This window comes from Panulirus ornatus, chromosome 5 (genome assembly GCF_036320965.1).
Source record: "Panulirus ornatus isolate Po-2019 chromosome 5, ASM3632096v1, whole genome shotgun sequence".
In the NCBI taxonomy this organism is placed as follows: Eukaryota; Metazoa; Arthropoda; class Malacostraca; order Decapoda; family Palinuridae; genus Panulirus; species Panulirus ornatus.
The window spans coordinates 24320436-24334964 of record NC_092228.1 but is presented as its reverse complement, the minus strand read 5'-3'; the positions used below and the strand labels follow the sequence as shown (position 1 = coordinate 24334964).

The window sequence follows — 14529 nt, the reverse complement described above, 5'->3', positions numbered from 1 at the left end:
TTAGATCCAATAGAATATATCTTCTCAAACTCATCATCAATAAACTCTGGACCCTACTGAACTCACTATAGGTCTTGCTGGAAAATTTTGTTAATGTATTTTGATAAGTCCATACATATATGGCAATGAAGGGGATAAAGATGACAAACTTTTGATAAGAGAACTATAACCTTTCAACAACTTTATTTCTTTATTGAAATGGGAATTAATTGCTTCTAAACTTAGTAAAAATCCCTTAGAATGAAAACAATGCTATGTTACAATTTTTAGATTGCATGATTCATGGGCAAGGAAACAAGTTTAAGTTTAGCATAAACAGGAAACCTACCAATGTATGCTCATATATCCATTATTACTCATCTCAACATGACAAAGTTAGGTTATCATCATTTCAATCTGTTTTTTAGGGCACTACGTATTTGCAGTCCAGAGTTTATTGATGATGAGTTTGAGAAGATATATTCTATTGCATCTAAGTTAAAGTACTTTAGATCTTTTATTGATAAATCCCTGAAGTTAGCAAAGAAATCATTATATAGAGTTGAGCACAAACCTCCCATTGACACCAAGAATCTTTTAGTTCTTACTTTTGATAATAATTTCACTTTACTTCCCATGTTGCTTAAATCCTTCAATGTAAATGTTGCCTTCAGCAACAACAATACTATTAAGAATATCTTAATCAGGAATTTACCAGAAAATTCTCTTGGATGTATCTATAAAGTGCCATGTGGAAATTGTGATAAATTTTATGTTGAGCAGACTTAAGGATCTTTCTGTTAGACTTAAGCATCATAAATATAGTATAAGAACGGGACAAGAATCAAATCCCTTGTTTAATCACGTTAAAAACTATGACCTTTGTATTGACTGGAGTAATTCCATCTCAGTTATTAACTCTAACTCTATTACCGCGAGAAATATCATTGAATCTTCTATTATCAAATACACAAAGAATTATTATCTTGATATTAGTGATGGTCTATACAAATTAGATAACTTTGTTGATAAAATTTTTAAAATGAGAAGTTTATCAACGTTTATTGTATGTCTTGGACAATCGTATGTTTACCAAATGGCGACCCAGCTTCGTCTCTTCGATGTAATCAACTGAATTATTCTCTCTTGTGTCTCCCCTGATGATGTGTTCTTACACGAAAGCTCACTTGGGAACTTAGTGTTTCATATATATATATATATATATATATATATATATATATATATATATATATATATATATATATATATATATATATATATATATATATATATAATTTTTTACACGTTTGCCATTTCCTACATGAGCAAGGTAGCGTCAAGAACGTATGGCTAAGTATTGAAGGAACAGATTCTCTCCCGGTTCCTCGCTATGTTACTTCTTTATGAGAATGATATAGAGAGGGATGCTTTATGCATATTTCCCTATGTTGGTACCATCTCTTTCTGTAAGCGTTTTCTGTTAAACTGTCCAGATAATTGGTGTTTCATCAGATATTTTTCTGTTTTTTTCAAGTTGTCTGATATCTCTTTTTACTTGGTGGGGAGGTTATGCAGGATATCTTCGAGGGTTGTTTTAACTTTTCGATTTGAATCCATCAAATTATTTTCAGAAGCCTGAGGCGAGGTCAGTGGAACAGACAATACTGAAGTTGCTGGTTGAGACTAAGGAATACCCGCAGGCGGACGCGCGTGTATCGCTGCGTTTTCATTGATCGTATTGCAATGCTGAGGATGTACTTCTCGTATCCTGTTTTGCCTAGTGTCTGGTTGTTGATTTTTGGATGTTTTTCTTCGAAAATTACGACATCGGTGATGTTTCTTGCTCGATGTGTAGCATTCTTGTAGATTTAGCAAATGTGTGCTTCCCTCATTGGGTCATTATTGTATGGAGGTCACAATTTCCTTGTTTATATTAGAATATATTAATTGCATTGGATTCCCGAAGTGTGTCTTAATTTTCTATATAGCTGATTGTTCGTGATAAGGTTCCTTTCTTTACTTTGTGTTGAAGATAATTATCGTCTGTTATGTGGTTGATGTATTTGGAGACAATGTCTTGTAGTACACGTTCATCCTTCTTTTAGGTACTTGCAGTAATATACTTGTGTGCTTTTGTTTTACTTAAGGTTAGTGTCAGTACGAATCTGTTTTGCATGAAATGTTTCAGTTGTCTGTCGCAGTTCATGTAGCCGTTGTTCATGAGGTTCTGTTTGATATGGTGCTTCTGCTTAGAAGATATGACAGTAGATGTAGTCTTATATGCTCGGTGTCACATAACGTCGATGACTCCCGTTTTATAGCACTGAAGTTATTCACTGATTGCATCGGCCGAAGTCTGCTCGTTTCTGTGTTACTATTCACCGTAACATCAAGGAATGGCATCTCGCTGACTCCCAGTGCTTGAGTTATTTTCCACAGCTGTTTGGAGATGGCTAAAGTGTATCTTATGCCTGACAAACATTGTAAATGCCATAGACATATCTGAAGTATGTAGCTAGGCTTAGTGAGTCTTCCGGCAGAACGCTGTTTTCGAGATGGCATTTGTATAATGTAGCAAGTTGTTAGCCCATGTCTACGCCTTTCATATGGTAGTATCACGTACGTCAGAAAGGATCCTATGTAGTGCAGGCTTTCAGAAGTTGCTATAAGATGGCGCAAAGGATGAATTGTAGGTGTATTTTTTGGTGGTTATACACTTTTTCTTAGAAGATATCGATGGAAATGATCACAGAGATAGTATGAGCTCATCTAGAGTGTTAGAGCGGAGAACCTGGAGGAATTCATCTGTAGAGTTGATTGGATATCTTGGTGGAAAGTATTTCATGGTGATATTAAATTTTGGCCCTGACTTGAGAAATGATGGGAGTAATGGTCTGTTTGGCCGATATGTCTTGACGGTGCCACATACATATCCAGGAGTGTGGTGTCCCGTGATGAGTGTGATCCCTCGTGACTGTGTTAGAGTTGCTGATTACTTTGTTAAGTTTAGTCTTGGGCTGTTTGGTGGGGTCTCGTGTGATTTTCTTAAACTTTGTATTGTCGTCGAAAATGTTGTTAAGCTTGTTGTCAAACTACATGTCATTAAGAATATGATACTGTCCACACATCAGAGACAATTGCGAAATAGACGAAGTACTAAGACGTGAACAAATCACAAGACGACTACATATCGCTGAAGCACTGATTAACAAGGAACAAAAACCTAAAAACAAAAACCACAGCAAGGGCCAAGGCACGACACTACAATTACATGACCAAGCATCACGTAACAGCCAATGAAAGCACATTGCTACGTGGATATACATCGAAGAGACGAAGCTAGGATCACAATTTTGCATGTAATCAAGCATATTCCTATGAGTCCGAGGGGAAAATGAAACACGGTAAGTTCCCAAGTTAAAGTACCCTAGATCTTTCACTGATAATTCCCATAAGTTAGCAAATAAATCATTTTATAGAGTTGTGCCCAAATCTCCCACTGACACCAAGAATCTTTTAGTTCTCCCTTTTTATAATTTTACTTCCCATGTTGCTTAAATCCTTTGATATAAATGTTGCCTTCAGCAACCATAATACTATAAAGAATATCTTAATCAGGAATTCACCAGAAAATTCTCCTGGGTGCATCTATAAAGAACCATGTAGGAATTGTGACAAGTTCTATGTTGGTCAGACTGGTTAGGATCTTTCTGTTAGACTTAAGCAACATAAATATAGTGTAAGAAGGGGACAAGAATCAAATGCCTTGTTTGATCACGTTAAAAACTATGATCATCGTATTGACTGGATTAATGCCATCTTAGTTATTAACTCTAACTCCAGTACCACGAGAAATATCATTGAATCTTCCGTTGTTAAATACACAAGGAATTTTAATCTTAATATTAGTGAAGGTCCATAAAAATTGGATGACCTTATTGTTGATAAAATTTGTAAACAATTCACCTTCTTGTTCACATAGTAAGTTTATGATACGCTAATTGTCTGTCTTGGAGAATAGCATATGTACCAAATGACATCCTAGCTACGTCTCTTCGTTGTATATCAACTGACTTACATTTCTCTCTCGTGTCTCCCATGATGATTTGATTATTACACGAAAGTTCACTTGGGAATTTATCGTGTTTCATATATGTATATATATATATATATATATATATATATATATATATATATATATATATATATATATATATATATATATATATATATATATATATATATATATATATATATATATATGAATATATATATATATATATATATATATATATATATATATATATATATATATATATATATATATATATATATATATATATATATATATATATATATATATATATATATATATTATTATCATTATTATACTTTGTCGCTGTCTCCCGCGTTTGCGAGGTAGCACAAGGAAACAGACGAAAGAAATGGCCCAACCCCCCCCCATACACATGTATATACATACGTCCACACACGCAAATATACATACCTACACAGCTTTCCATGGTTTACCCCAGACGCTTCACATGCCTTGCTTCAATCCACTGACAGCACGTCAACCCCAGTATACCACATCGCTCCAATTCACTCTATTCCTTGCCCTCCTTTCACCCTCCTGCATGTTCAGGCCCCGATCACACAAAATCTTTTTCACTCCATCTTTCCACCTACAATTTGGTCTCCCTCTTCTCCTTGTTCCCTCCACCTCCGACACATATATCCTCTTGGTCAATCTTTCCTCACTCATCCTCTCCATGTGCCCAAACCACTTCAAAACACCCTCTTCTGCTCTCTCAACCACGCTCTTTTTATTTCCACACATCTCTCTTACCCTTACGTTACTCAATCGATCAAACCACCTCACACCACACATTGTCCTCAAACATCTCATTTCCAGCACATCCATCCTCCTGCGCACAACTCTATCCATAGCCCACGCCTCGCAACCATACAACATTGTTGGAACCACTATTCCTTCAAACATACCCATTTTTGCTTTCCGAGATAATGTTCTCGACTTCCACACATTTTTCAAGGCCCCCAGGATTTTCGCCCCCTCCCCCACCCTATGATCCACTTCCGCTTCCATGGTTCCATCCGCTGCCAGATCCACTCCCAGATATCTAAAACACTTCACTTCCTCCAGTTTTTCTCCATTCAAACTCACCTCCCAATTGACTTGACCCTCACCCCTACTGTACCTAATAACCTTGCTCTTATTCACATTTACTCTTAACTTTCTTCTTCCACACACTTTTCCAAACTCAGTCACCAGCTTCTGCAGTTTCTCACATGAATCAGCCACCAGCGCTGTATCATCAGCGAACAACTACTGACTCACTTCCCAAGCTCTCTCATCCCCAACAGACTTCATACTTGCCCCTCTTTCCAAAACTCTTGCATTCACCTCCCTAACAACCCCATCCATAAACAAATTAAACAACCATGGAGACATCACACACCCCTGCCGCAAACCTACATTCACTGAGAACCAGTCACTTTCCTCTCTTCCTACACGTACACATGCCTTACATCCTCGATAAAAACTTTTCACTGCTTCTAACAACTTTCCTCCCACACCATATATTCTTAATACCTTCCACAGAGCATCTCTATCAACTCTATCATATGCCTTCTCCAGATCTATAAATGCTACATACAAATCCATTTGCTTTTCTAAGTATTTCTCACATACATTCTTCAAAGCAAACACCTGATCCACACATCCTCTACCACTTCTGAAACCACACTGCTCTTCCCCAATCTGATGCTCTGTACATGCCTTCACCCTCTCAATCAATACCCTCCCATATAATTTACCAGGAATACTCAACAAACTTATACCTCTGTAATTTGAGCACTCACTCTTATCCCCTTTGCCTTTGTACAATGGCACTATGCACGCATTCCGCCAATCCTCAGGCACCTGACTATGAGTCATACATACATTAAATAACCTTGCCAACCAGTCAACAATACAGTCACCCCCTTTTTTAATAAATTCCACTGCAATACCATCCAAACCTGCTGCCTTGCCGGCTTTCATCTTCCGCAAAGCTTTTACTACCTCTTCTCTGTTTACCAAATCATTTTCCCTAACCCTCTCACTTTGCACACCACCTCTACCAAAGCACCCTATATCTGCCACTCTATCATCAAACACATTCAACAAACCTTCAAAATACTCACTCCATCTCCTTCTCACATCACCACTACTTGTTATCACCTCCCCATTTGCGCCCTTCACTGAAGTTCCCATTTGCTCCCTTGTCTTACGCACTTTATTTACCTCCTTCCAGAACATCTTTTTATTCTCCCTAAAATTTACTGATAGTCTCTCACCCCAACTCTCATTTGCCCTTTTTTCACCTCTTGCACCTTTCTCTTGACCTCCTGTCTCTTTCTTTTATACAGCTCCCACTGAATTCCATTTTTTCCCTGCAAAAATCGTCCAAATGCCTCTCTCTTCTCTTTCACTAATACTCTTACTTCTTCATCCCACCACTCACTACCCTTTCTAATAAACCCATCTCCCACTCTTCTCATGCCACAAGCATCTTTTGCGCAATCCATCACTGATTCCCTAAATACATCCTATTCTTCCCCCACTGCCCTTACTTCCATTATATTTATTTATTTTGCTTTGTCGCTGTCTCCCGCGTTTGTGAGGTAGCGCAAGGAAACAGGCGAAAGAAATGGCTCAACCCACCCCCATACACATGTATATACATACACGTCCACACACGCAAATATACATACCCATACATCTCAATGTACACATATATATACACACACAGACACATACATATATACACATGCAAACAATTCACAATGTCTGCCTTTATTCATTCCCACCCCATCTCGCCACACATGGAATAACATCCCCCTCCTCCCTCATGTGTGCGAGGTAGCGCTAGGAAAAGGCAACAAAGGCCCTATTTGTTCACATTCAGTCTCTAGCTGTCATGCAATAATGCCCGAACCACAGCTCCCTTTCCACATCCAGGCCCTACATAACTTTCCATGGTTTACCCCAGACGCTTCACATGCCCTCATTCAATCCATTGACAGCACGCCGACCCCGATATACCACATCGATCCAATTCACTCTATTCCTTGCCCGCCTTTCACCCTCCTGCATGTTCAGGCTCCGATCACTCAAAATCTTTTTCACTCCATCTTTCCACCTCCAATTTGGTCTCCCACTTCTCCTCGTTCCCTCCCCCTCCGACACATATATCCTCTTGGTCAATCTTTCCTCACTCATCCTCTCTATGTGCCCAAACCATTTCAAAACACCCTATTCTGCTCTCTCAACCACGCTCTTTTTATTTCCACACATCTCTCTTACCCTTACATTACTTACTCGATCAAACCACCTCACACCACACATTGTCCTCAAACATCTCATTTCCAGCACATCCACCCTCCTGCGCACAACTCTATCCATAGCCCACGCCTCGCAACCATACAACATTTTTGGAACAACTATTCCTTCAAACATAGCCATTTTTGCTTTCCGAGATAATGTTCTCGACTTCCACACATTCTTCAAGGCTCCCAGGATTTTCGCCACCTCCCCCACCCTATGATTTATTTCCTCTTCTATTGTTCCATCCGCTGCCAGATCCACTCCCAGATACCTAAAACACTTTACTTCCTCCAGTTTTTCTCCATTCAAACTTACCTCCTAATTGACTTGACCATCAACCGTACTGTACATAATAACCTTGCTCTTATTCACATTTACTCTTAACTTTCTTCTTTCACACACTTTAGCAAACTCAGGCACCAGCTTCTGCAGTTTCTTACATGAATCCGCCACCAGCGCTGTATCATCAGCGAACAGCAACTGACTCACTTCCCAAGCACTCTCCTCCCAAACAGACTTCATACTTGCCCCTCTTTCCAAAACTATTGCATTTACCTCCCTAACAACCCCATCCATAAACAAATTAAACAACCATGGAGACATCACACACCCCTGCCGCAAACCTACATTCACTGAGAACCAATCACTTTCCTCTCTTCCTACACGTACATATGCCTTACATCCTCGATAAAAACTTTTCATTGCTTCTAACAACTTGCCTCCCACACCATATATTCTTAGTACCTTCCACAGAGCATCTCTATCAACTCTATCATATGCCTTCTCCAGATCCATAAATGCTACATACAAATCCATTTGCTTTTCTAAGTATATCTCACATACATTCTTCAAAGCAAACACTTGATCCACACATCCTCTACCACTTCTGAAATCACATTGCTCTTCCCCAATCTGATGCTCTGTACATGCCTTCACCCTCTCAATCAATACCCTCCCATATAATTTACCACGAATACTCAACAAACTTATACCTCTGTAGTTTTAGCACTCACTCTTATCCCCTTTGCCTTTGTACAATGGCTCTATGCACGCATTCCGCCAATCCTCAGGCACCTCACCATGAATCATACATACATTAAATAACCTTACCAACCAGTCAACAATACAGTCACCCACTTTTTTAATAAATTCCACCGCAATACCATCTAAACCTGCTGCCTTGCCGGCTTTCATCTTCTGCAAAGCTTTTACTACCTCTTCTCTGTTTACCAGATCATTTTCCCTTACCCTCTCACTTTGCACACCACCTCGACCAAAACACCCTATATCTGCCACTCTATCATCAAGCACATTCAACAAACCTTCAAAATACTCACTCCATCTCCTTCTCACATCACACTACTTGTTATCACCTGCCCATTAGGTCCCTTCACTGAAGCTCCCATTTGCTCCCTTGTCTTATGCACTTTATTTACCTCCTTCTAGAACATCTTTTTATTCTCCCTAAAATTTAATGACACTCTCTCACCCCAACTATCATTTGCCCTCTTTTTCACCTCTTGCACCATTCTCTTGACCTCCTGTCTCTTTCTTTTATAAATCTCCCATATATATATATATATATATATATATATATATATATATATATATATATATATATATATATATATATATATATATATTGATTTATTGATTTAGTTATTTGCACTCATTATACGTTGTCGCTGTGTCCCACGTTAGTGTGGTAGCGAAAGGAAACAGAGGAAAGAATAACCCAACCCACCCAAATACACATGTATATACATAACGCCCACACACGAACATATACATATCTATACATTTCAACGTGTACATACATATACATATATACACATGTACTCACATCAAAAAAACTATCGCGCGTTTTTTGTACGAAACAAAATGACGCACCAGACGTGGAATAATGGAACAGTCAACATTTTCCTGTGAGATGGTGGTAGCCCTGATGTCCCTGCCTGTGGGTGTCCTCACCTATGTAATGGCAACGATATATCCTTCCGTATGTAGTACAGTAGATGGGATACATAAATTGAGCATGTAAATGTAATATTCTGCACAGTAAGGCATATTGCAGTAATCATTATCTCTTGCAAAGTGTCAAATTCGTGGTGTAAAATAATATACTACATGGTAACTATGACACCCTGCTTCATACCGGCGGTGATTTATCTATCTGCTGGTTTAGATTAATCAGCAACCTCACGTAATATGTAGTATTACCTGTGTGACTGATAACAGTATGTCACAAACCTGGCACCACATCATAGTATTTAGTAAACCAACATGAAAAGTAATGACTCTTTTCATGGATCTGCATTAGTTAACTTCGCTTTAACAGTGAAAATCAGATTTCTATATAACATGACCATAGATATGTTGTTGGAGGTTAAGAAAGTAATCTTTGACTGTAAATTTTATTTTTTCAATACTTGGTATAACCTCGTCCCGTTGCCAACACTTCATTGAGCCTTCGAGGCATGGATGCCACTAACGTCTGCGTTAAGTTCCTACCAGAAGGGCTTCGTAGATATTCCCATGCTTGTAAAGCATCATTTACGACTGTAGCACGACATCGATGTTGTCGGTCAGGCATGCCTTTCTGCATGGCCGCCCATACGTGCTCTATCGGGTTGAGATCAGGCGATTTTGCAGGATGTGGCACACTGTTATACGTGGATGGCGAGCATACCACGCCTTTACAACCCTGGATGTGTGAACTGGGCTGTTATCTTGGACGAGGTAAAATGGCTCCGGCTCTGGAAACAGCATAGCCCCCACTGAAGGTAGCAGGACCTCCTCCAGTATCTCAACGTATCTAGGTCCGGTCAACTGGCCAGGCCCGACATCCACCAACTCACCGACACCAGCACCATGGATGGATCCAACCAAATAGTCCTGCACTGACGCGCGCGCCCACTCCTCCTGCTACCCACCACATGTTGTGTCTCGTATCTGCTTATATAAAATGTATAAAATTACATAAGACAATGTGTCTTAATCATATTAGTGCAACTGTTGCTGCAATATAGATTAAGATAATAACTAAGTAAATAAAAAAATATTAACTAAATATATAATAATTATTTATTATGATATCACATCGTAAATGGAGATTATTGCTACAGTATTTACATATGCCGTATAAAGTGATCATGATCACTGTTAGTCACTTAAAAAATAATGAGTGTGCATAACTCAAATGTAATACTGCAGCACAACAGGACGTTTCAAGCAGCAAACGACTGTGGTGGCCGTGGCACCATGGTTTCAAAGCACTTCCGGAACGGTTGTTCATGTTGGCCTAACCATAAATTGTCATTATAAAATGGAAAATATGTTATATAGCATAACCTCTGTGTATGTGTGTGTGTGTGTGTGTGAGAGAGACAGACAGACAGAGAAAGAGCTAACCTGGTGTTAGGATGCCGCCAAACATGTTTGTTTGCAGGGGGACCATCGCTGCAGAAGGTTTTTTCATCACAAAAGATGACGTTCTCCCAAAACTGATGTGGCTTGTCCGCATACTCCAACGCATACTCCACCCTGCTCTCCATGTTTGCCTCACTTAACACAGGTTTTGTTGCTGGTATGCGACCACGTAGCCCCTCAGAGTGATGTCTGTTTCGGACAGTTTGAGGCGTGCACTGCAGACCAAGAGTATCCCGAATGTTGCTAGCGGGCGTGAAGGGGGCAGCAGCAATGACAGCTGCTATGACCTAGGGAAAGGATGACATAGTGCAAATATAACATGTGATGTGGTTGTTTACATAACATCAAGTGGTCCAGTATACCTATATATGCAACATCATTACCTGGGGTTGTGCAACGTGGGCGCCCACGCCGATGCCTGTTGTCTGTGTTGCCCAACTCTGCCTGTCGGTGAATCCATCGTGCTACGGTTGACCGGTGAATACCAAGACGTCTCCCAATTTCAGAGTCGCTGTAGCCCTCATTATGAAGCTGTAGAATAGCTTCACGTGTCGCTTGTGAGGTCTCCATGGTAAAATTAGATATACCACAAAAACAACCTTTCGACATTGGCTCGCAGTGAACTATACCCGCGCTGTTTCATTTTTTCAAAAATGTATCGCATGTCTCATTACATTTCCTGCATGGACACAAAATGGCGGTGTAAGATAACCTTTATGGACTGCCACGAACCCAGATGTGCTATAGAATAATACAATATCAATAGTAAAACATATTCTTCCCAAATTACACCTATACAATATGAAGCTACTGTGTTTACCTGGCATCACATTGAGGTATGCTGCAGCTACCACATGCGGGGGTTGCCGCATATAGCTGTGTGTGTCTCACAGCTATATTACACACACCAATTCAAAAGTAGGGGTTCGTACTGCCTTGTATGATGTAATTTTATTGTTAAAGATATAATGCTGCTCTTGTGGCACGTAACTTACATGGGTCTAGCATAGGACTCTGGAAACCTGTGGCTTCCAGGCACGTATACCAACCCTACCGGCATGGTACAACAGGTAGGTCAGTGATCATTACAGACGTCTTCAGACCCCCTCTGCGCGATAGTTTTTTTTGTTGTGTGTACATATTTATATATGCTAACTTCATCCATTCCCGCTGCCACCCTGCCACACATGAAATAACACCCCCTCCCCCCGTGCACGCACGAGGTAGTGCTAGGAAAAGACAACAACGGCCACATTCGTTCACACATAGTCTCTAGCTCTCATGTGCAGCGTACCGAAACCACAGCTCCCTTTCCACATCCAGGCCCCAGAAAACTTTCCATGGTTTACCCCAGACGTTCACATGCCCTGTTTCAATCGAATGACAGCACATCAACCCCGGTATGCGAAGTAAGCATTCTACTTTATCATTTCTTGAATATGCTGCCAAATGTTGAGGATATATACAAATGATCTTAGAAGCTATAACTGGAAATAGCGGGAGTGAAGGAAGACAAATTAATTCATAGACTTTGTTAGTATTTCAAATATCTTTCTTTTTGCTGCCTGGTACCGAGGGGAAGTGGAAGTTCTACAAGAACCAGCTGTACTGGCACTAAGGAGTAGTTGGTACTGTATATGAACCTGCTGTACTATAGCATATGATCTATTCCACAGTCTGGCACCGACGGGAAGTGGGCGCTATACATGAACCAGGTGTACTATAGCTTATGATCCATCCCACAGTCTAGCACCGAGGGGGAGTGGGTGCTGTACATGAACCAGCTGTATTGGGGTCAGAGAGTGAGGCGTATCAACACCTGGGACCGCCACAAATTCACACGCCAGTTAGACCTCTTCCCTGACAAATTGGCTGACTTACACGGAGCCCAGCTTAAGGTGAGTTGACAATAATTACAATAAGGTTAAAATTTGTGATAACATGTTCATAGTAATATAGTTATGTGGGTGGTATAACTGAACTTTTGAGACTCCATGGTCAAGGATAATTACTCGTTTTTTTTTTCCTTTTTTACTGAGGACTCTACCATTCCTTCAATCCTTGAAGCTCCTCTTGCTAATCCTATGCCCTTCCCCGTAGTCACCTTTTAGACTGTCCCAAAAGCACTCCTTTTTCTGGACACAAGCAAGTCTTATAGTCCTGATGGCATTCATTCCCGTGTACTGAAAGATTGTGCCTCTGAACTTTGACCTGTGCTTGCTCGCCTGCTCCGTTTCAGTTTGAAAATTTGATTTTCCTTTTTCTTGGAAACATGCTTTGATACATTCCATCCCTGAGAAGGATGACCTTGCCAGCTCATCGAACTATCGTCCTGCTGCTTTGACATCTATTTCCAAAATATTTGTATCCCTTTTAACCTCCTTAGGTATCTTGAATCTCACAGTCTTCCTCTCTGATCTACAGTATGGCTTCCGAGGGACGAGATCCACTGATGATATTCTTTCCTATCTTACGATTGTCTGGTCACCATCCCTGAAAGATATTAGGGAATCATTGGTTGTTGCCGCTGTTGTATCAAAGGCTTTTGACATAGATTTGCAACGAGTTCTATTTTCTAAGTTCGCTTCTTTTGCTTTTCTTCCCTCACTCTGCTCCCTCTCTGGCTGATCTATCTCCATGGCTGTTGATTGATCAGCCTCATGCAATTTTTCCATCATCAGCAATGTCCCTCAAGGTTCTACCCTATCCACCATATTTTTCTCCTTTTATTCATCGATTTCGCCTCTTCCACAAATGATCAGGTGCATTCATACGCTGACGACTGAACGCTGTATTTCTCCACATCCTTCAATTCTGAATCTTCTCTCACTTGTTCTCGATCTCGTCTTGACACAGCTTCCTCATTAGACTCTGGCTTGGATAGGACATCTCAGTGAGGTAGACGAAATCTGGTTAAGTTTAAAGCTTCCAAAACCCAGTTTCTGTTCATCTCTCTATCGAAATTTCTCAAAACTCTCTTTTCTCCCTCGACGGTTTTATCATTCCACTTTCTGACTCAATGAACTTACTTAGTATTACTGTGACATCCACTGTTTCTTGGAAATCCAGAATTACGAAAATAGCTACGTCTGCGTCTAAGAAACTGGGAGTCCTATTTAGATGTGGAAATTTCTTCTCTTCCAAACAGTTTCTCCGTTTATATAAAAGGATTGATTTGTCCTTGTATGGAGTACTGCTTTCGCATTTGGGGTGGTTTCAGCTCTGCATCTTTGCTCGACAGCGTTGAGTCGAAAGTGGTCCGACTCATGAACTCTCCAAGGCGAATTTCCAAACTTAACCTGCCTACCCTACGCTGCAATGATGGTTCACTTTCCTACTTCTTTAAATATAACTTTGGTTAATGCTCCCGAGAGCTGGCTCTTTGTGTCCCCACACAGACCACTCAGTTCTTAACAAGCTGCTGCATCACATGATCACTGTTTGGCCGTTGGCAACTAATGGGTAGGCCGTTTTGATAATCGATTTTTTTCCATACACCTCGAAGCTGTTGAACTCTCTCCCCTCTCAAGTCTTTCCCAATAATTATGAAATAGCACATTCTAAAAGTCAGGTTTTTGAATTCCTCCAAAATTCGTAAATGCTTTCCCTTGTTTCTTCTTTCTCCCTTTCATAATCCCCTAAATATCTCAATTAAAGTCCCCGGTCATGATTTGGACTTTCGTCCGTGGCTGAAGCCTCCAACGTAACGAAAAAAATGAGGAAAGAGGAAG

General features: G+C 40.1%; 1 protein-coding gene across 1 annotated transcript in view; it reads left to right on the top strand.

Moving 5' to 3' along the window:
• The window catches only part of LOC139748792 (probable glutamate receptor), an 80470-nt gene that overhangs the window by 27782 nt on the left and 38159 nt on the right, over positions 1–14529 (top strand). Inside the window, exon 3 of the mRNA XM_071662226.1 lies at positions 12544–12696. Within this exon, the coding sequence (XP_071518327.1) occupies positions 12544–12696 (153 nt within the window). The remainder of the gene's footprint in view (positions 1–12543; positions 12697–14529) is intronic.